The sequence below is a fragment of the Mesoplodon densirostris genome, chromosome 6 (assembly GCF_025265405.1).
Source record: "Mesoplodon densirostris isolate mMesDen1 chromosome 6, mMesDen1 primary haplotype, whole genome shotgun sequence".
Lineage (NCBI taxonomy): Eukaryota > Metazoa > Chordata > Mammalia > Artiodactyla > Ziphiidae > Mesoplodon > Mesoplodon densirostris.
Window position 1 is genome coordinate 111,807,868 of NC_082666.1, and position 21,206 is coordinate 111,829,073.

Here is a 21,206-nt window from a genome sequence, read left to right on the forward strand (position 1 = left end):
TAAGAAACATTCTTTCTAGACTCTGAAACACAAGTAGAAATAAGACACAAAGCCACTGTTTGTGGCTTGGAGTCCTGTGCAGGTGATGAACTTTGTGAGCCAGGACAGGCCCTGGTCTGGGGAGGTCCAGTGGTGATCCTGTTCCTTCCGGGTAGGGATGCGGAGCTAATGTGAGTTGCCTGCTTAATTTGGCAAGCTGCCCTGTTAGGATATGAGTTGAACTTGAGTGGATAAGATTGCATGAGAGCCCCTCCCTTCTCTTGTGCATACTCAACTCTGCCCTGTTCCCAGAGGTTCTGATCAGTGTTGCCTTCCCTGGAGCTTTTCCTCAATCTTAGTCATTTCTCCTACCTCTGAGCTCTGTAGCACTTAACTGTCTGTACCCCCCCAACTCGGGGCATTTTTACTGTTTTTCTGGAGGAGCCTCTGGAAGGTGAACTCCATATGTGGGGATGGCATGGGCACCTCACCCTCTCGTGGTGTGAAATGTGGTAAAAAAGGCAGAGCACATCCACAATCTGGAATTGAAAGATTGCTAAGCCTGGATCAAGTTACGTGGCTTAGCAATGTTTTCATTTCCTTGAATCTGTTTTTCCATTTGTTGTAACAAATAAGAGATAGGTGTGTTAAAATTGAGAGGGAGGAGGGAAGGAAAAGAGGATAGGGAGCTTGTACCAGCGGCTTCAGGCTCATAAGCCAGGCAGAGTACGATCTGATTATGGGCATCCCTTACTTGTGGCGGGATGCTAAGAAGGGTAGTGTTCATGATTTCAGGGTGAGGATTCCGTTTGAATAAGTTACGTGTGTACACTTTTGAGGCCACGCTTAGGACAGGGAATTGCCCTCCTAGTTCAGAAACTAAGTAGGGGCAGTAAGTCAGGATTTGGTTTACCTTTGGTGTGGACTGTAATTGGGACCCCTGGATCTGCACTGTGCTCTCAGGATGGTCTTAAGGGAAAGAAATCATCCATTCATTTAGCCAAGCAACACCTGAGCACTTGCCATCTACCGGTGAGCATAGCAGCCGGCAGCGCAGACATGGCGTGCTGATGGAGGCCTGCAAAGAAGTGAGTAGACAAACGAACAGATAACCCAAGTGGTGAGTATGCGAGGCAGACACCAGACAAGTTGGTCTGGAGGAGGGATTGCTTCCTGAGAGGCAGGATTCGAGCCGTGACGGAGCCGGGAGAGAGCTGGACGAGTGCGGGGTGGAGGAAGGGGAAGCCAATGCGACTGCGGTGTCGAGTGAGGTGGAGGCTGGGTGGTGTACACTCTGAATTCTGTTCTAAGAGTGATGGGAAACATCCACAGTATTTGCTTGGAATGGTCCTGGGGCTAGAAAGATCCCAGTGTTTCTTTGGAAATGAATTTGCTCCAATCTGGGTGCTCTTTGTCCTGGGAATGGGCAGGTGTCTGGGTGGCCAGGCCATTGGGCTGGGGAAATTACTGCACAGTTGAACTGAAATGCCTCTGGTCGTACCACCTTCTGCAGATTGACTGTAGAAACATTTTTAATTGCCCTACCCTAAGACACCGACTTGTACAATAGAGAGGAGGGAGGCCTGCACGGGCCCTGGCTGGGTGTGCCCTTTTCTTGTTCAGTTCCCTCAGGCATTTGCACTCCTTCCACCATATTCCCCGCAGTACTGGGAAAGAATCCTGAATATGGGAGATCACAAAATAAATGACCTCATTTCCCCAGTGGAAAAGCAGTAGCATTTTTTTTTAAAGGATGGTGCTGACGGGTAATGGGGCCTGTTACAGAATAACCCTCCCCAAAATACCCCCCCAAATAAGCCCCTCCCCCCAAAAACCACCCAGCTTCCTACAAATTAAAAAGATAACTGCTTTATATGGCAAAGAATATAAACTTGCAGTTCACAGAGGAAACACAGATGGTCAATAACACGAAAGAATGTTGTTCACTCTTACTAAAAAAAAAACCAAAGGCATGCAACTTAAAACATAACAAGGTACCTTTCTTTAACCTATAAAATTGGCAAACATTGGTTTTTAAAGATAAAGTTCAGTGGGGGACATCGGTGGAGTTGGTGGAACACGAGGTTTAGGCTCTCCTGGCAGGTCCTCGGTCTCTGTGGTCACCGTGACACACAGGTGTCTGAGGGCTGTGGATCTTCCTCCTGGGAGGGTTTGCGCCATCTGTGTGCAAAGGTGGGTGTGGGGGAGCATTTAAGAGCAAAAGATCTGTGTATGCCCCAAATGCAGACAATAGAGACATTCCTTATAGGGAATACCATGGAGCCACTCCAAAGAATGTTCCGATGTGAAAGGAAGTACATGCTAAGGTGTCCTATGGAGGAGTTGCCAGGTGTGAAAGTGCCTCTTGGCTGGTCTTCAGGTTCAGGTGGTGGCACCTTTGCTGTATGTGTGTATGTATGCACTCGGCAGGCCCTGTCCTTTATCTCCCTCCCTTTTTTTTAATACCTTACCTGGCATTTTAGTCTCTTCAGCTGGGAGTGTTCAGGTGTCTTTCCCATCGCACTGCTGGAATGGACTTCCTGGGTTGTTGTTCTCTTGAAGTCAGCACGTGTCCCTGCAGGGTTTGCAGGTCTGTGCCAGACAAGGAGTCTCAGGCTACAAGAGGCCCCCTGCACACAGCTTTAGTGAGTCGGGTGTCCCGGCCAGGGCTAAAGCTGTCCTGAGTCTCCTTGGTGGCTTCGCTTCTGTAGAAACGCAGCCTGCTGCTCTTGCTGTGGTTTTTTGTGTGTCAAAGGACATAGGCCGGTGCCTGGGCAGCTATTCCAGACCAGTTATTTTGAAGTAAAATAAGAAAGGAATGTGTTGCCTAACTAAATAACTTTTTTTTCCTATTCCTTTTCTTAGAGTATCATCAGCATATACTTCTTTCTCTATTATTGGTTAAAATGTAAAAAACAAAACAAAACCAAACCTCAGGCTATATTCTTGTTTTTCTTTTCTTCTTTCCTGGTCTTTGTCAAATCTTTGTTCTGTTTTGGTTGAATTAAGAATTACAGTTGAATTCTTGTAGAGGTGTTTATATTGTTTTCATAGATTTATTGGCTTTTAGAATTTGAGTCTGATCTGAGGTTGCTAATTTGCAGTTTTCAGTTATTTTGTATCTTCTTTCTAATTACCATTTCAATACACAGTTACAGAATTCAAACACTAGAAAATACAATATAGGAAATCCCCCATGATCTCACCTCTAGAGAGACAACTGTTTTCAAAAGATTGGTGAATATTCAAACACCTTATTTTTTACTGCATATACTAACATAGGGTTTTTACAATAATGAGATCTTAGGGACAGCAACTTGCCTTTTTTCCTTTTTATACTGACACACTTATGTAAGTATGTATTCTTATTTGTATATATAAGTGTAAATATGTATGTGTACACTGAATATTGCGTCAGTGTTTTTGCATGTCATTACTGACATTTTTTTTTTTTTTTTTTTTTTTTTTTTTTTTGCGGTATGCGGGCCTCTCACTGTTGTGGCCTCCCCCGTTGCGGAGCACAGGCTCCGGACGCGCAGGCTCCGGACGCGCAGGCTCAGCGGGCATGGCTCACGGGCCCAGCCGCTCCGCGGCATATGGGATCCTCCCAGACCGGGGCACGAACCCGTATCCCCTGCATCGGCAGGCGGACTCTCAACCACTTGCGCCACCAGGGAGGCCCCATTACTGACATTTTTAAATGGATATTTAAAAGTCCTATTAGGAGAGAAGACTAACTTGATTTTTCTCCACTTTGTGACTTCATTTGTATAGATTTGTTCTCTTTCCCTGTAGATTTACATACACATCGATTTTGAGGAATCGTGTCATGGCAGCATCTGTTGTATAAGCTTTGCATGCCCCCATGTGGCCCCTGTGGGACCAGATCTGGGCTATAGAAGGTCGCTGTCAGTGCCTGAGAGACTGTTAACCAGTGCAGAGACCCAATGCTGTCAGGACCCAGTACCCCAACCTCCCATGGCTTGTCTTGCTAGATACCAGTTGCCACCTTGGGGTTATGTGACCTAGAGCTCCCTGGGCCCAATGTGCCCAATGTGAATGGGAGGGCTCTGGGTTGTTTGTGATTTAAATCAGTTGATGAGTAACCACAGTAAGTGATAGCTGTCACTATTATTTAAAAACTAACTATGGGCCTCCCTGGTGGCGCAGTGGTTAAGAGTCCGCCTGCCGATGCAGGGGATACGGGTTCGTGCCCCGGTCTGGGAGGATCCCATATGCCGCGGAGCGGCTGGGCCCGTGAGCCATGGCCGCTGGGCCTGCGCATCCGGAGCCTGTGCTCCGCAACGGGAGAGGCCACAACAGTGAGAGGCCCACATACCGCAAAAAGAAAAAAAAAAAAAAAAAAAAAACTAACTATGGGTCCAATAAAATACCAAAACATATGACTTCATTCTTAATGTAAAATACCTAAAGAATTTCATTTAGTGCCCTTGATCTGGTGTCCTAGGAAACATGCTTCTTCTAATGCATCTTTTTTCCTTTAAGTGGTATTGGTGTTCTACTCTGAGTCCTGTCAGGCTTCCTCTTCAAAGAAACTGTGTGGTTTGCAAAGACAATTACATGTTACCCTGCCCTAGGGTACCCAGTCCCAGACAGGCTAAATACAGCTGCAGATTTTTCCTTTCAGATTATTACGCTGTGTGCCAGACAAAGGGCTACTTTACATTTATATATTGATTTTTTTAACATAAGGTAACATTTCTAGTATCTTCTCAGAAAAACTATTCTGAATTTTTATGTTTGGTAAAAATTAATAATTATCTGTGCTATCATAGGGAAAAGGTCTGTGTTTGTTCTAGCCACCTACTGACCCATGTAGGCATTTTATGTCGAGCTCATCTGACTCAGGTTTCTCTGAACCTTCACTTGGGTGGGAAAATTGTGAGAAGTCCTGACAAACACGAAAGAGTAGCATTCGGGACAAGAGGCCCATCTGACTGCTGCATAGGAACAAGACCAGTACTTCTCTGTTACCAGCTTTTTATGAAAGAATCTGAATGTGTGACGCTAGCTTAATTTGGGGCATAGGGAGACTGTACCTAGGGTGTTTGTATGTGATAATCTTGTGGCTTCCCTTATCAGGGAGCTCAAATCTTCACCCTCTGTAGTAGAAGCACCTGACTGCCAGGTCCCTTCCTCAGAATTCTTGGGCGTCTGTTGAATGAGAACAGGCTGTGGATCAAGTCTCCCTTCCATTCCCGAGTTGGGGAGCATATGGAAATGAAAATGTATGCACGCTTGTTGAAGCTTTACATGGTTTAACCATATCTGTGACCTTACACACATACACTAGATAGTGCTACTGAAGATTTGATCTTTCATGTTTTGCTTCTTCCCTTTAGTTTTATTTGACTTTTCTTTCTTTCCTATTGACAAGTAAGTCAGCTTGTGGTCAATGCTATCTTCCTTTTCTGTTCCATAAAAACAAACCACACCTATGGCACAGGGGCACGTGACCGGTCAGACACTTTTACACTTGGCGTAAATGGACACCAGTCTATTTCCAACCTAGCATCACCAACCTGCTGACTACAAAAATGTGTAGGAGAGAATTCAGTGGTTAGGACAATTGGCTACTTTCAACCAGCTTTAGTGCAGAAAAAGCCCCAGGTGTCCTGGAATGCAGTGAGACCTTGCATCGCCTCCTGAGAGTCCATAGAACCTAGTGGTGTGATGCTGGCCTTTCTCCTTGCCACCAATCTGGTATAAGGGTATCTGGTATCTGGTATGAGGGTAGTTCTTTTCTATTGATTGCCTGCTGCGTCATAAGTGCATCTTATGGCTCTTTGGTAATAGCATGTGGTAAATGTCTGGAATGGTGGGTCTGGGTTTGAATCCAGTCACTTTTGCTGTGGCTGTGAGTGGATGCCGTCTCTCTCAACCTGAATTTTACCAGCAGAGAGTTTTGCCTTGGGGTGAGCAGGAAAATTCAACTTGAGAACACATGCAGAATTCCCTGTGGCCTGCATGGGTCTCAGCAGGTCTCCCCAGGGCACAGCTGATGAAACTTCACGTTGACATTAGCAGTTCCAAATGTGATTAGGAGGTGGGAGGAGTTGTATAGAATGGAACCTAACTGAATATGCAAATAACTCTGAAATCTCTAATCTCTCTTGTTCTTCAAAGCGAGGCATTTGTTATATTCAAGTATTTTGTTTCCTTAAGTTGTAAAGTAATATAGTTATCCTATTGAAATATTCTGGACTTTAAAAAATTGGCCATTGTCAAGATTATTTTCAGGCAGAATTTTAGATTTTATAGTATAGTATTAAAAGGTCTTATGAAGGACTTCCCTGGTGGTGCAGTGATTAAGAATCCACCTGCCAATGCAGGGGATACGGGTTTGAGCCCTGGTCCGGGAAGATCCCACATGCCGTGGAGCAGCTAAGCCCGTGCACCACAACTACTGAGCCTGCGCTCTAGAGCCTGCGAGCCACAGCTACTGAAGCCCGCATGCCCTAGAGCCCGCACACCACAGCTACTGAGCCTGCATTGCTGCAACTACTGAAGCCCGCATGCCTAGAGCCCGTGCTCCGCAACAAGGGAGACCTGCGCACCACAACGAAGAGTAACCCCCACTCGCCACAACTAGAGAAAGACCTCGCGCAGCAGTGAAGACCCAACACAGTGGGAAAAAAAAAAATTAAAACAAATAAATAAAAGGTCTTATGAGCATTTAGATTATGACATTATTTTTAGTTTGATAATCTATATAAAACTAAGATTTATAAATAAAAATTCGATGTCATCTTAAGTGGGACAAGCTTTCCACTTGAGTAGTGTTGGTACGTTCTCCCCACCACACCCTACCCATATAAAACCCAGGTTTTATACCTTCTTTGCCATATACTTTTAGGCTACAGTTATGTGATTTATTCATTCAACTGTTGGACACCTGTTCAGTAGTGACTCTAAGGTCTTATTATCTTCATGGAGTTTATAATTGAATGATGAAAACAGACAGTAATTAGAAATAGTGCTGACTATGATGCGTGCCATGAAAGAAAAACAGAAATGAGAATAGCAAGGATGGGGTGGTCAGGGAAGGCTGCACCCAGTTGCAGCCAAGTCGTACAAGATGACGCACCACATGCATACAACAACATCCATCTGTTGTAAAGAGGGAGGGGTGGCAGTCCAGCAGGGCATGGAAGATGATCGCAGTCCATACATCTGACCAAGAACTTGTATCTAGAACATATAATTCCTTCCTATAAGTCCATAAGAACATTCTGTACATTCTCCACCTACTGTAGAATGTTTGAACAGGCACAACACAAAAGAAGATGTCACGCATGGAGAGATGCTTATCTTCATCATTATCAGAGAAGTGCAAATTAGACTATGCTGAGATTCACTGCATTCCCTCCCAAAAGGCTAACACAAGAACAACAAAATACTAAGTGCATCAAGAGCAGGGATCTCCTGCAGGGCTGGATTACAGATCCAACGGTGGCGTGCCCCCACAATGAGATGCATGCAGCACTGAGGCCAAACCAGCACTGTGTACAATAGTATTGTTGAGCCAAAACTGAACACGAAAAGTGTACAGTCGCATGATTCTCCTTATATCACGTTCAAAACCAGATAGAAGAAGTCTTTGCTGTTAGAAGTCAGAATAACCGTTGCCCTTGAGGAAGTGTCTGGAGCAGGTCAAGAAGGGGATCCTTCTGGGATGTCAGCCCTGAGTCGATTTGGTTCTTACATGGTGTGTTCAGTGTGTGGACATTCATGAAACTGTTCGTGTGTGCATTTTATTGATAGCTTATCCTTAAATGTTTAAAATTGTAGGTAACAAATGTTATGTTCCTTTATAAAACATGTAAGTATCCAAAGAATTTGTTCTAAAATTTCACAGAATAAAAGTCACCAACCTTTTAAGCAGCTCTATACCACATTCTAATGGAATACTCACTTTGGATGTATGACAAGATTGTCATGACAATGTATGTATGACAAGATTGTCCACTGTCTGTTTCCCTGTTTCACAGGCCTTGGCACAGTTATCACATAACATGTCCTGACGAGTAGACACTCAACAAATAATTGATTCACTAATCAATTTGTCCAGCTTCTTATCTACTCACTAATGTAGTAGCTGCTTTTCTCTCGGATTTTAAACAGGATGGATCACTATGCTCTTGGAATACTTATATTTATTTTTTTGCCTTCTCATCACTTGGGTTTCCTCTAGTTTTGCAAAGTTGTAGCCTGCGATTGCACACATGAGTAGCAAACTTAGAACAGTGGTTTCTCTGAGTCCTCACTGAAAAATAGGGAGCCTGGATGCTGGATAACTGGGCATCTGGGTGACCTTGTTTCATGCGGAGGTATTGGGGTATCCCATCCCGTGACTGGGATCAAGGAGCTAGAATTAGACTCCAAAATATCACAACATGGGACACGATTCTTGGTTTAAGATGGGACAGGCTTCTCATCTCTCCTCTTTTTTGCAACTGTTTTTTTTTTTTTTTTTAATAGAACTAAAATGAAGTCGCTTGGAAGATAGAATTACCAAGTCTTAAAATCTCTGTCATGCGAGTCAGAAAGGCAAACCAAGTAAAAGCTTTCTACGTTGGCTTGGCTTGCCTTGTGGCCAGCACTGGTTTTAGAAGATAATTTTGACGTGGAGCCCTGCAGGGGAAGGGACAAGCGGAGGGTGTATGCCTATAGTGGCCCAGGCCATCCCTACAGCTCGCCAGCATTGCATCCCTGCTCAAGCCCCTCTAGATTCCCTCCTCCTCCAGGATAGCGCTCTTCACAAAATTTGCCCAGGTACCGAAGTAAATTTTCTTTTACATTGTGGCCCATAATACACAAATGCACAAAGAGTTTTTGGAATAATAACATTCATACCACATTCACTGCATCTGGTCTATTCCGTTTCTTTTTTTTTTGGCTGCACTGTGCAGCATGTGGGACCTCAGTTCCCTGATCAGGGATCGAACCTGTGCCCCCTGCAGTGGAAGCACGGAGTCTTAACCACTGGACCGCCAGGGAAGTCCCCATTTCATTTTTTTTTAAACGCGTGTTAAATCTACTACATTGTTTTCTCAGGCTACTAATGGGTCACAACCCACAATTTTTTAAGAACACTGATTGAAATACCTCATTCTGGCATTTAAGATACTCTGTAATCTTCCCCATCTCTTTTTCCCACTTTTACTTTGCCAAATAAAGTTATTCCCCAAATAAGATTCAGTTAACTCCCTGTTCTCTGAGCTCACCAAATCCATTCCTTCTCCTTGGGCCTGGAAGGCGCCCTCCCTCCTCTGACTTGTTCCTGTGAGTTATCCCGAGCCTTAGCTCCCATGCCCCTTTCCATGAATAGGAATGCCCCCTTGAATTGTCACTTGACATGTAGTACCTTACATTTATTTATAAATTGAGTAACATGTGACCCAGATAACATTCACTCTTCTACTGCCTGATGATTATCAATTAAATATGATTTTTTTAATATTCTCCAAGATGTCTGAGCTCCCAAAGGCCAGATCTGCCTTTGTCTCCTCAGTACCCTGAGGCACTAGAACATCCTAGACCATCTTTAAGCCGAGCAGTGAGGCATCAGTTAGGCGCTTGATTTCTCTTCCACAGTGGGTGGTTACCACCTACTTGTTTGAAGTAGGTGGAAAGTGTCCCCGTGATAGGATTCTCTCTGGAGATAGGTGGTTGGGGGAGGTGAGATCAGGAAAGCATAAGGTATCACTGAGCCTGTAGGCTTAGTGCAGGCCCTTATTATCATGAGCATGTGTGGCAAGTGGTCGACACTAATCAGTATTCTTGTTCATTTTATGTTCAGCCATATCAGTGGGAACAAAATTGGCTGGGAGAAGACAGGAAGCCATTCAGAACCTCAAGCACGGGGAGACTCAGGAGACCAAACAAAGGTAGTAAGTCTATTCCTTTTATTCTTTCAAATTCTCCTTCTCTCGGCATGTAGTGCCAGGGATTGGTTTAAAGTAAAATGCTCTCTCTTTTTTTAAGCATGTTATTTATGAGTAATACATTGGCAGGGGTGAGAGAGGAAGGAGGAACCCCAGGGCTGTGCTGCCGCCAGCCTGCTTTCTTTCACAAGGCAGGGTGGTGACCTGGTAGAGATCCTTTTCTCTCTGCTTGCTGCATAGCCTTCCAGAGCCCTCATTTCTTGTAGGGTTTTTGTGGTGATTCAGTGAGAAAACCACCTGGGATGTATACCTTAAAAATGAAAAAGATAAACTACATTTTATTTTCCTTTTTTTTTTTTTCTATTTCTACCTGTTAATATTCATCTCTAGAAATATCTGTTTAACTTACAAAGCCACATCTGTCCCCACATGTGATCACTTAGGATGAGCTGGTCTCCGGCTGGAAGAGGGCTTGTTTTATACAAGGTGATGGAATATTAGAAATCTGTTTAAAACTCTGAAATATTCTCACTGTTGAATGATTATCCTGCAAATAGGTAACAGAAATGCTTTCTGGATACCTACTATTTGCAAAGTACCTCCCAAAGCATTTTCAGTTGTTCCTGTCTACATTCTATGGAATGGAAAGTGTACAAAACACTCGTGAGTTACCTATGAGTTATTCGTCTTAAGACTAATTTTGGCACTTTACATTTTAATGGATAAAATTAAGCACTTGTTGCATACCACTGTAAAGAATACATTTCGTTTCAAAACAGGAAAATGTATATTTTTTAAGGTGCCACAAAATCAGTGAGCAATTATTATTACTAGGACTTACTGTGAGAAAAAAAAGTTTACTGCAAAAATAATAATTGCTCTTGGTAAACAATTAGGAATTTGCTAAAATTTGTAAAGAGAAAACTAAGACTCTCCCTCTGCCCTTCCTCCCCTTGGTCCTGCTGCCTTGCAGCAATCCAGCAGCACTGAGGTAATCATTTGGTGTCCACAGTCTTTCCTATTCATGTACATATATTCTGTATTTTGGTGATTGGTTGTTATAGAATGGGCATTTTTCACCCGACAGTTTACCATGCACATATTTCTCTGTCAGTATATATAGATCTGACTCATCATTTTTAATGGTATTAGCTTGTTCTTTGGTTTTAATTTTTGGTAGATAGTTCTCTACATATACTTAATTTGGGGCTTTTAATGACCTAAGAGAATGCCTGAGGTTTGGTTTTTGTTTCTTCTTTAAATAACAACTGGTGGTGGTGGTGAAGAGCAGGCCTGACTCGAGCCTAGTTTTGAGTCCCAGGTCCATGAGTTACTGGTCTTGTTACCATGGGTGAAAGGCATACCCTCTCAGAGCATTAGTTTTTTTATCTGTAGAGAGGATGATGCCTATTTAGTTTAGGAAGGGTCTCCAAGGAAAGCAGAAACACAGGAGTTGGCCACATGCGGGGAGCCAGGTGGGACCAGGGTTAGCAACCACAGAAGGCCATTCACCCCACGGGGATCCCAAGGGAGGAGCCACGGGTGGGGGCCACCCAGCAGAAGCTGCAGCAGTCCTCCAGGCTCCCACCCCCAACACAGGCATAGTGGGTGTCCGATTACCACTTCCTCTGTCCAAGGAGGAGTGGGTCATAGCTCCCTTGTCCTCATTGGCGAAGTTGTTAATCACGTCTCTCTGGATAGGACTCTGTGTTGCAAGTGGACAGACAGGTTAAAGGAATGGAAATGTGACATGAAATCATTTTCCCCTCTCACCCATTGCTCTGTAGGCAGAAGGTTCGTCCACTGCCTCTTCGGGCAGCCAGCTTGCTGAGGGAAAGGGGAGCCAGATTGGCACCGTTCAGCCAATTCCGTGCCTCCTGTCCATGCCCACCAGGAACCACATGGACATCACCACCCCGCCCCTGCCCCCCGTCGCGCCTGAGGTGCTGAGAGTGGCCGAGCACCGGCACAAGAAGGGGCTGATGTACCCCTACATCTTCCACGTCCTGACAAAGGTATGCACAGGGGCTGTGGGTGTGGCCTTCATCTCACAGTGGTCACTCCTGTGGAGTGTGTCCTTGTTCCTTTTGGAACTGCTTTTTATCTTACCAGCTACTTGAAACAGAGTTCATTTTCCCTTTTCTAAACTTTGAGGAAAAAGATGAAAATTTATACTTACAAATATAATAAAAGAAGAACTTGGGAAAAGTCTTATTTTCCTCTTCAATTTAATATAAAATATCTTTGAAACTTCTAATTAACGGCACGTCCTGTTATTTTCTGATTTGTAATTCTTTTTATTTCTAATTTCAAAATTTCCTACGTCATGTTTATGCTGTAGTGTCAAGTTAAATTGTGATGTCACGTTCAATATCTGATTTATCATCTGTCCTAGAAATACCCAACTTCTGAGTGGCTGATAGCAGTTCATGTAATTCAACTTGTTCCTCTACCTCACTGAGCACTTATAGCAAAAAGTGGAATACAGGACCTCGTCGATTTATTATTATCTTACTAAATGTATGCTTAAATAGATACACAGTGTGGTATTAATTGTTTCTGAATCTTAGTGTCTTGAATAGATCTATGTGTACTTAAATCTCCTCAATGATTTGTAGTCTTTATGTTTATAATCACAGACCTACAGTTTAACAAGTTAATTTGGTGACCAGATTTCTCATGCAGAATTGGTGAATTACTGTATGTATATTTAACATGTTTTCATCAGTATCTATACCACCATATATGATCAAACTTTTTTTTTTTTTTTTTTTTTGCGGTACGTGGGCCTCTCACTGTTGTGGCCTCTCCCATTGCGGAGCACGGGCTCCGGACGCGCCAGCTTAGCGGCCATGGCTCACGGGCCCAGCCGCTCCGCGGCATGTGGGATCTTCCTGGACCGGGGCACGAACCCGTGTCCCCTGCATCGGCAGGCGGACTCTCAACCACTGCGCCACCAGGGAAGCCCTGATCAAACTTTTTTCTTCCTATTTTCTGTTGTCCATCTATGGTTTGTAGAATGGAGTCAGTAAATACAAAAGTCACTCCCATTCCACAGCACTCCTGAGCTGGACTTTAACCGTTAATTGACTAATTTGAACTGCTTACTTTTATATTTTATAAATTAAAGGACATGAAGAATATTATAGTTTATAAAATAAAGGAAAAGAAGACCAGTGCTACTTATTCAGGTCCTTTAATGTATTTTTAAATTGTAATTGCCTCCAAGTCTCATCTGTTATTTGACATGGGTATGCATGTGTGGTATCACTTCTCAGATTATGGTTATAAAGTAAACATTTTATTTTTCAGGTCCAACATAAATTATAAGGGTAAGTGAAAGTTACTGCTGCGGGAAAAGGATTTTGCTAAGTTTAAAGGGACCCGAGTTTGGGGAAGATTGTGCTCTTTCTCTTTGTGGTGGTTTGGAATATGAGGTCCCTGGACCCCCTGCTGTTTGTGCCCTGCCACGCTGGTGGATCTGACTTGGGGACTGTCGGTTAAATCAATCTGAGTGATGCAAACTGCCTGTCCTCCTCTTCGGTACTCACTGATTTCAAGGGCAAATATTGATAAAATCACTGTGGTTGAGAAAAGTGAACTCGACTATCTTCTGATTCTAAGGTGCCACCTAAAATTTTTCAATATATTTGGGAAAAGTTTAGACTAAAATGTGTACTGTTTCCTGGGAGCTGAGTAGCTCTGGTATTAAATTGTCCAGGCTGAGACATTTGCAGTGAAGTGAAGCTTCATAATAAGAATGTAGCGAATTAGCAAAGCCTCATAACATTGAGAGAGTAATACTCACTAGGTGAGTGTTCACTACATGTAGCTACTAGATTAATGAGTATGAAGGTTCTGATAAGGGAAAAGACCAATTTTGAAATAAAATTTATGTGAAAGAAAGAGCAAATGCAATGACATAATTAAAAGTATGTATCCATAGAGTCAATAGACACTGGAGGTCATAAATATATTTTTATGGTATGAATATACATAAATAAAATTCCTTGTGAAATCTCTTGAGATGTACCTTGATGGCATAAAATATTCAAGACAGGACCAGGGTCTCAGGTGCAGGTGGTCGTAGCAGTCATTTGTCTCCTGGAGCCACAACAGAGCCCCTGCTGTGTTGGCAGAGGGGGATGGGGGTGATGAACAGAACGGGGCTTCCTTCGTTTTCTGCCCCTAGTGACAATCATGCCCTCTCAGTCGGTGTGACGCGTCTGTTGAGTACTTGGTGCACTGGGGCAGAGGCCTGATGCATGCCGAACACTTTAAAAATGAATAAGGCTTAAAAGAGTTCTCTTAGATAGATCGTTTTTGTGTATGGTAATTTTTTATGGAAGAGCTGGGTAAAGAAAATTTGTGACCATTTTATTTTCAGGATGCTCATTTCTTGGATTTCGTATAGGTCATTGAAAATTATGAATTTCATTACATATGGCTATCTTGACTCATAAATAAAATTTGCCACTTCTCAGCATTTTCTATTCTATGTGTTGTCTGATGTTATCTATCTAGACTGTTTCAAAGACTTTGGGATCATCTACATGGTTTTCTTTAGTTCTTGGTTCCAGATTAAAAATAAAACAATGTAGATTTTATTTTGACTCTTTGAGCCTATGTTTTGACTACAACCTGCTAAATGAACTCTTCCTAAACATCTTGATGTAGGCAACGTATTAAGCAATTGATTTGGAATAGAATTGCAATTTCGTTAACTGGAGATAATACAGTATATTTCTGTGAGTTTATTGTAAATTCAACATGAAAAACGTGCAATATTATTCTGCTTTCTTCCATGCAAAGGGTGAAATCAAAATTGCTGTTTCTATTGAAGATGAAGCCAGCAAAGACCTGCCTCCCGCCGCCCTGCTCTATAGGCCAGTTCGTCAGTATGTTTACGGAGTCCTGTTTAGCTTGGCAGAAAGCAGAAAGAAAACTGAGAGACTTGCTTTTAGAAAGAACAGACTTCCACCAGAATGTATGTACTGTAAAATCCATTGTTTGTTTTCCTCGGTACCTCGTAATCTCTTGTGCATTTTTAAAGCATTAGAAGGATCGTAACTGAGTTCGCCCTGAGAGTCCCCACCTAAAGGAGGTGGGCTTCACTGGGGCTCTTAGTAAAGGAGGACAAGCCACGGGCTGTCTTCCTCAGTAACATCCCAGCAATGGTGTTCATTCAGTAAAATGATAAAGCAGCAGGTTTATGCTTTAAACTGAACGTTGATCTGGAAACAGTCCTGACGATTGCTGTCCTGCTGTGGTTAGCATGTCCCAGGCAGAGCAACAGCAGTGTCTGCTCTGCTGTCCACGAGATATGGTCCGCTCTTTGCAGAAGTCAGTGTTCCTGGGGAGGTCCCACCAGCTGTCCACAGGGCCACTTCTATGCAGTTGATGTATTGCTGCACACATCCCTGAAGCTGAGAGGGGACTTGTGATGATTTCCCTCCGAGACCTCTGGCTGATCAACTCTGGGGGTGGAGGGAGACGTGGAAAGACAGAAAATGTTGTTTGAAATTTTGGCAAAAGTTGAGGTCAGAGTGTTCCCTCTTCTAGTGAGCCAGTGTCATTTTGGGGGGAAAATCATGCCTTTCTGTTCTAGGTAACTTTATCTACTAACGTAGGGAATGTAAAAGTCACTGTATATTTAGTAGGAAATATAGAAAAGTTTCACAAAACATGCAGTCTAAAATAAGAATATTATGAAGTGTGGAAATTGTAGATTACTAGATCATCCTCTAAACTAAGGATATTTACTGACAAATCACCTTCTTGTATGGCAGGTCAGTGCAGGCCTGGTAACATGGGTGAAGCTGACCAGTTGAGGGACAAGTGTTGGAGTGAGTCTTACCTTTGGAACTCAAAACTAGAGAGATTCTCCAGTGCTAAAACCTCAGTACTATAGATTCCTAAGGTTTCTATTTCTAATTACTGTGACACAATTGTGATTCTGTAAGCCTTTAAAATGAAGCCGTCTGTCACTACTCTTACTTGAAGATAGTCGTACTGAGAGTGGCTTGTGACTGTAGCTGGAGAAGGTGATGCCGGCTCTGCAGGCCCACCTCTAGCTGATGCCTCTACTGCCTTGATCAGGGCTGTAGACACCATGTGAATACCGAGTGTTGTCAATGGACACTCTTTTCAAAGGCCCAGTACGTTCCGGATGTACAAATCCTCATTCTTTTCTCATGCTGTGTGATTCATTTGCTCAGAAGAGAAGGACCTTTCTAACTTTGCATGGGATTGGTCAGTTTTCTGTGCTGGCCCACCCAGGCCACCCTGGCTCCGCAGCTGTGACGTCCACTTCAGTTCACCTCCGTCTTCGTCCCTATAGCCCCTTGGGTCTCTGTTGGGCATAGAATGCTGAGTGCTCCAGGGTCCCGTGCAGCCCCACTTCCTGCCATATCCTCAGCTCCATAGCACCACATTGGCTTTCATGGTGAAAGGCTGTTTCTTTCATTTGCTTGCATGTTCCAGAAACATAGTTATCTTTATGCAGAAACTCCTCAGGAACTTTCAGTGATCACAACCTGGAGACCCTCGGGTAGATCCCAGGTCGGGCTCCCCTTTGCAGTATTCACAGCTTCATACAGCAGCCTGAATATGGCTGGTGTGCTCTGTTCATGCCCTCAGCAGTGGGCAGTGTGCATCCCTCATGTCTGGTTCAGGGAGTTCTGCGTCACAGGTGAGCTGCAGGTGCCAGGTGCTCTCAGGAGGTAAGAGTCTTGGTCTGTTCTGCCCTGCTGCCAGTCTGCGGCTTTAAAACACTGTGGAACACACAGCTGGCAGCACACAGCATGCTCCACTCCCTCATCAGTTAATTTGCACCTGGGTGGTACAGGTGTCTTACTGGCCTGGGAAAGCCTGGCCTGTTAGCAGACAATAGGGGAAGCAGAACCCAGGGGAGAGTCGTAACTAAATGGACCAGCATCCTCTGAACATAAGCGAGAGAGAGGCACAGTGTGGTGAAGGGCTGAGTGTGCAAACCACACCATAGGGCCTGATGCTGCTCTGCCAGAGAAATGACAGGGTCACTTTGCCAGTAGCAGGCTAGTTCTGGCCGGGGCTGGAGGGCATGGGGAATGGCATGATCCAGAGAAGAAGAGAAGAAGGGTGGTACAGTCTGGGTGACTCAGATGAGCTCTGTGAGGCTATGGATGGAGGTGCCTTGACCTCATTTGGAGGGGGGAGGCACAGGGGAATACAAAGCAAAGGACGAGAAAGCAGAGGACGGGGGAAGGGTGAGGTGAGTGGGAGAAGGCCGTAGCTTCAAAGAGAATCTGGCAGGCATGTCTTCTTCCTTTCCTCCTGCCTCCACTCCCCTCCCCACTCCTCTGACTTCTTTTTAAGGATGGGACAGACACAGTTGTTTGTCACTGCTGTGTTACTTTTGGCTAATGGGAAACACTGACTCTTATGATGCCACTGATTTAGGTTTCCAAGCCTGCAACGTCTACTAAGTGACTATGCATTTTACTATTCTTACCGAGAAAATGCTGTAGCTTCTTGATGGTCTGGATGAGATGGGAAAACAACAATGTCTGATCATGCCAAAAAGAGCATTTTCTCAGGAGTTCTTGGTTGACAGGATTTGAAAATATGTTGAAATCTTGTTTTACCTACACTTACTCTTAGACCATATGTAGATGAAACGAAATCAATGGCACTTTGCAGGAGATTCATAAACCACGTGAAAGTGCACCGTAAGGTCCTTGGGACAAGTTTGTTTTCCACATGCCCACTGGCTTTGCCTTCCACTTTGGTAGTCTGGTAACCAAAACCGAGCTATGTGGCTTCCAGGTAAACCCACCTACTCAAGTAGGTGATGCACCTGCTTCTGAATGTGAGGGTTTTGATCTAACGTGGCTTCAGAATGCTGTGCGTACAGATGCATCTTCCTGGTGTGGTCACTGTGACAATCAAGAGTTTTCCCAAGAGGGCTTTGTTGTCAGAACTAGTCAAAGGACATATTGAAGTCTATAGGGTTTTTCAAAAATACTTAACTCTCATTAGATATAAGACATGTATCCATTTGGACATTAGTCTCTTGCTTAAGGCATATGATAAAATGTTCATAATCTACAGTGAATTTTCGTGTGACTTACCAAAGTTTCATTTTTAAAGTCATTATATGGTTAAAGTAAGATATCTATAGTTGGATCCTTAAAAAATTCCAGCCTTTGAAAATCATATTGAATTTCATGCTGGCAGTTTATTTTTCTGTTCTTTGCTGTCCATTTCTAGGTTCTATCATTTTGCTTTTAGGAATTTAATAAGAATACTTGTTTTATTGTGGCAGCATGCTACTGAAGTCACTGTTGTGGAATTCGAAATCCTACCAGTCCAATCAGAAGACTGCTGACCCAACACAAACAGATTCACCCAGATGTGTTGGACGGTGATGGTGGCAGTTGCTTTGGGGAGAGATGGGAACAGGGACCTAGCTGTCTCCGTAGCTGCTGGAATAAAGGCTGGGCCTGGAGACAGGCGCCTGGGTCTGAGCCAGCCCTGGCCTCGAGGCCTTTGTGTGTGAAATCCAGATGGCGTGGCTGCTTCTCAGATGCACTTCTGCCCTGGAGTCAGCTCTGGCCTTTAGTGCCCTATTGACTCTTCTCCCTGGGGGCGCTCCTCAGCCACCTGGGCACTGGGGTTCCCCCAGGTTCTCCCCAATGGTGAAGGGGCCAGAAGAAAGGGGTCAGGTTCTAAAAAGACTACAGGATAATGAGTCGCCTCATCTATAGCTGAACTGTTAAAAATCCAGGAAGTGATTTGTGAATTTAAAAATTATTATCCACTTAATAAAACTGGCTTCTGTTTTCTGCAAGTCTCTTCAGTACCTCAAAATTAAGTAAAAAAAAAAAAGCAGGCTTGGGAATACCCTGGCGGTCCGGTGGTTAGGATTCCACTGCAGGGGGCACGGGTTCAGTCCCTAGTCAGGGAACTAAGACCCTGCAAGCCGTGCAGTGCAGCCAAAAAAACAAACAAACAAACAAACCAGGCTTGTAGAAAATAGATGGACATAAATTATAGACACGTGAGATGTAGTTATTGAAATAGAAAGCAAGTTTATATACTATGTTTATATTTACTATACTTATGCTATATTATTTCCCCATATTTATTCTCTACTTTTTAAACTATCAAGAAAAGCCAAAAGGAACATTGATTTCTTTTTCCTGGTCCACTTTGCTTTAGAAATTTTGTTAGTGCCAAATAATTGGGACTGCTAATTGAAAATAAATAAGTTAAATTTGTTCACTGTGAATTACATTATAAAACAGAATGCTATAACATGACCAATATTAATCAGTGTGCTGTTTCAATATGTGTGAAAATTGGTTATCATTATCATTTTTTTCTTACGATTTTATGAAGGCTGTTTATATATAAATCTGAATTTCTTTATTCTTCAAAGCTTTCCAGAAGTAGCATTAGCAAACTGCCTTTTCCTTACAGAACTTTGAGCAGCTGAGCTCAAGAGACAGCTGTTGGGGAAGGCACTGTTGTGTGACAGGCAGTGTTTGATGGTACTCTTTTGGATTAATGTTTATGTCATAGTTCCTTGAGCTCTGGAGTTTCTAATATAGTAGGAATGACATAAATGGGAAAAATGAAGACTAGGAATAGTGTTTACCGCATGTCTATAACACCATGTTCTATGTGCCCCATGGCCTACTGAGCATGTATTACGTTTGTGGACAGTAGGATACCCCCAGGCTCAGATATGAAAGGTTTAAGGAAAAAATTCATAGTCTTTTACTTTTGAGAGTCGTGGAGGGTGCTCACAGATGTGTCAGCATGAGGAAATGGGGGACTAGCTAGTTGGAACCCCATAGCCTGTACACAGTGCTGCTTGGTAGTTAACCAGCAGTTTTCCCGTTGGAAGAATTGACCAGCTCTCACTGCACCCATATTTCTGTTTCTGCCCTGATGCGAAGGAACTAGAGTTTTGTTTTTATTTATTTGTGTGGTTTTGTTCTTTTTCTGTAGCTCCAGAGCAGAGCTCAGGGAATAAAACAATGGCTCCTCCCCCAGATACACACACTTGCACAGACACAGACCAAAGGGTCCAGTTGGCCATAGTATTGGAAGTTGTCTCCATCTTTTTCCTTACCTGTAACCATATTATGTTTGTGCTACAACTCTCACTCCTAAGCCCTTATAGCAGGCACTGCTAGTTGCTTGTGGTGCTCTGGCACTGAGCTTAGAGACATACTTCATCATATGGCACTATAGGCAACCACTACCAGTCAGTTGGAATAGGCTTACAAAATGAAACATTCATTATTCCTGGTCTGGGATGGATCCCACATTCAGCATTATAACAGATTTCTAAGGTAGCTGGTTGTCGTATGTGTAAATGTGAAAATAGTAGATGATTAACGTCTGATGGAAAACATTGGGTTTTTACTGACAGCTTAAGTCTTAATAGTGTTTTATGTCTGGAAATTGTATTTGAAGAGGTACTTCCAGTAAAGAAGCTGCATTATAAATTTAGCTTCCAGTCATACAGAAAACTTGTGCCCGGGGGTTGTTTTTGCCAGTGTAAAAATTCAATTTAGTTCTCAGGTAAGGAAGACAATCTAATATTCAGTTTTTTTTGAAGCTGTCCACTTGAAATCATGAGTTTTCCTGTCAGTAGAAAAGACGAGATAAATATTTATTGATGGTGACACACAGAAAATTTATTCATGGACAGTAGCTGGATTAGCTCACCTCTGGGATTCTCTTATTCTTGTTTTAACAAGGCAGCATGAACATGTCTTTCCAAAATGGTGCCTTCACAGAGAGGCTTTTGTACCCCAGTGCTCTTGTCTGCATGCACTTGGAGTGTTCTCGTAATCCAGCCGCCCCGTACCATCTGGGTAATCCCCGTATGGCCAGTGGGTTTTGCAAAAATGATAAGAGCCCAGATTACTTGCTGTTAGCTGGCTACTTTGCACCTGCTTATTCCTGTGAGCTGCATCAGAGACCGAGCCTTCCCTCCTGGGCAGCAGCGACTTGGGGAGAAGCCTGGAGCCAGAGGGAGAGAAGGTACCGTGTGTGTACCAGCCACCCCCAAGGGCAGGCTTGTAACACAGAGGCTGCCTTATGTCAACCCGGAAATGGGATGTCCCTTGGAATTCATTAATCTATAAAACACTAACCTTTAATTAATCTCATGTAATGAACCTATACAACGTAAGTTGAACTCACACCGTTGAAAGCACATAACAGGGGTGCAAGATGCCTTTGTGTTTCCTCATCTGGATTGTGCAACAGAGTGAGTCATTGGCCCCTTTTTTTAGTGCCTAGTTCCAGGGCTGGGCCAGC

The 21,206-nt window shown here is 43.5% G+C and overlaps 1 protein-coding gene across 1 annotated transcript in view; it reads left to right on the plus strand.

The window, feature by feature from the left end:
- Nucleotides 1-21,206, plus strand: part of FAM120A (family with sequence similarity 120 member A) — a 106,821-nt gene that overhangs the window by 54,452 nt on the left and 31,163 nt on the right. The window contains exons 8-10 of the mRNA XM_060102441.1: nt 9,803-9,890; nt 11,675-11,902; nt 14,700-14,874. Of these exons, the coding sequence (XP_059958424.1) occupies nt 9,803-9,890; nt 11,675-11,902; nt 14,700-14,874 (491 nt within the window). The remainder of the gene's footprint in view (nt 1-9,802; nt 9,891-11,674; nt 11,903-14,699; nt 14,875-21,206) is intronic.